Source organism: Sesamum indicum, linkage group LG3 (assembly GCF_000512975.1).
Source record: "Sesamum indicum cultivar Zhongzhi No. 13 linkage group LG3, S_indicum_v1.0, whole genome shotgun sequence".
Lineage (NCBI taxonomy): Eukaryota > Viridiplantae > Streptophyta > Magnoliopsida > Lamiales > Pedaliaceae > Sesamum > Sesamum indicum.
In genome coordinates this window covers 22,616,975-22,618,527 of record NC_026147.1, presented here as the reverse complement: position 1 = coordinate 22,618,527, position 1,553 = coordinate 22,616,975, and the positions used below count along the sequence as shown (strand labels likewise).

At 35.9% G+C, this 1,553-nt stretch overlaps 1 protein-coding gene across 8 annotated transcripts in view; it reads left to right on the top strand.

The window, feature by feature from the left end:
* Positions 1 to 1,336, top strand: part of LOC105159256 (putative bifunctional dihydrofolate reductase-thymidylate synthase) — a 5,451-nt gene extending 4,115 nt beyond the window's left edge. For 7 of the 8 annotated variants that reach the window (XM_011076261.2, XM_011076260.2, XM_020692994.1 and 4 more), the window contains 3 exons: positions 197 to 320; positions 707 to 813; positions 982 to 1,335. In XM_011076261.2, the coding sequence (XP_011074563.1) occupies positions 197 to 320; positions 707 to 813; positions 982 to 1,092 (342 nt within the window). In that variant the 3' untranslated portion in view covers positions 1,093 to 1,335. Of the gene's footprint in view, positions 1 to 196; positions 321 to 706; positions 814 to 981 lie in introns of all 8 variants that reach the window. The other variant, XM_020692991.1, reaches the window with a different exon arrangement.

The window sequence follows — 1,553 nt, the reverse complement described above, 5'->3', positions numbered from 1 at the left end:
CCATACCAAAAGGTTTTACTAAGGAAAGTTCAAGAAATTTCTAAGTTAGCGAATTAACAATAGAAGAGTAAAAGGGTGAAGAAAAGAACGATAGAAGAAAAGAAAGATGGAGTTAGTTGCATCTAGTCGGCCCTTTGGTGACTTCTGATTGTGCTTCTCTTCCTGTTGATTTCCTAACATATTCGATATATTGCAGTTTTATGTAGCCAATGGAGAGCTATCTTGCCAGATGTACCAACGATCTGCAGATATGGGCCTTGGGGTGCCGTTTAACATTGCATCATATGCTCTATTGACATGCATGATTGCTCATGTTTGTGGTATGCATTTATTTAACAAATGACATTCACATCTTAAGAAGTATTTATGTTTGATTCTCCGACTAGCCGCATACATTAACATATTATTTAGGGTAAATTACATCGACATCTGAAAAACATTAGGCCAAAATACACAAGCTGCCCATTTGCAAAAACTACAGCTACACCTCCTGAGGTTATAATTGTAATTATAAATGCACCCCCTATTCAAATGCAAAACTTCCCTGAAAAATATTATACTAAGGGGTGTAGCTGTAATTTGTACAACACAAGGGGGGGGGGGGGGGTTGTATAATTTGGCCTAACCTCATGGATATCAATGTAGTTTACCCTATTATTTATCTATCACTGACCAACCATTGCTACAATGTGCATTCTACCCTCAGGTCTTATTCCCGGCGAGTTTGTGCACGTAATTGGGGATGCTCATGTTTATAAAACTCACATCAGTCCTCTGCAGGAGCAACTTAAAAAGCTCCCGAGACCCTTCCCAGTGAGTAACAAAATATATTTAGTTTAACTGTTAACATTGTTATGTGATAAATACCCTGAAGATCCTAGATCATGCTGTGTTGTGGCACTTACCAGTTCAGAGATCTTCATCCCATAGATGATGGTTGGCTTTCGCTAATTTGGTTTTCTCTTTTCCATTGTCAAACAGATATTGAAAATCAACCCAGAGAAAAAGGACATCGATTCATTTGTGGCTGCTGATTTTGAACTGAGAAATTATGAACCTCACCAGAAACTAGAAATGAAAATGGCAGTGTGAAGCATTAGTTAGGTCCCCCTTCTATTTTCAAGATTGACTCTAGTGAACTACAGTTTGCACCTCTTCTTCCCTCATTGTAGTAGTGAAGGAGGGATCCCCAGTTCTGGATGGATTCAACGTATAGGTATATACAAGACTTACTATTGTTTCTGGTTCATGGATTTTAGTAAAGAAAATTATCTGCAAAAAATAGATTGCTTTGTCTGAAAGATAATAAATACCCACACTGTGCTTTTATCCTTTTCCTCTACTAAAATTCAAGATAACCAAACATAAAGACACGTTTTAGTTGTTGCAATTCTTTGAATTTTGATTTTGAAAATGTGAACATTATTACTAATATTTATTTGCTGTGGTCACAAGTTATTCTTCTTTTATAAATTCAAGTTATCTGCCACACATATCAGATTATTTTCCGCAATAAATCAATAAAAATTATTGAAAAGAAAATAAATAAATGC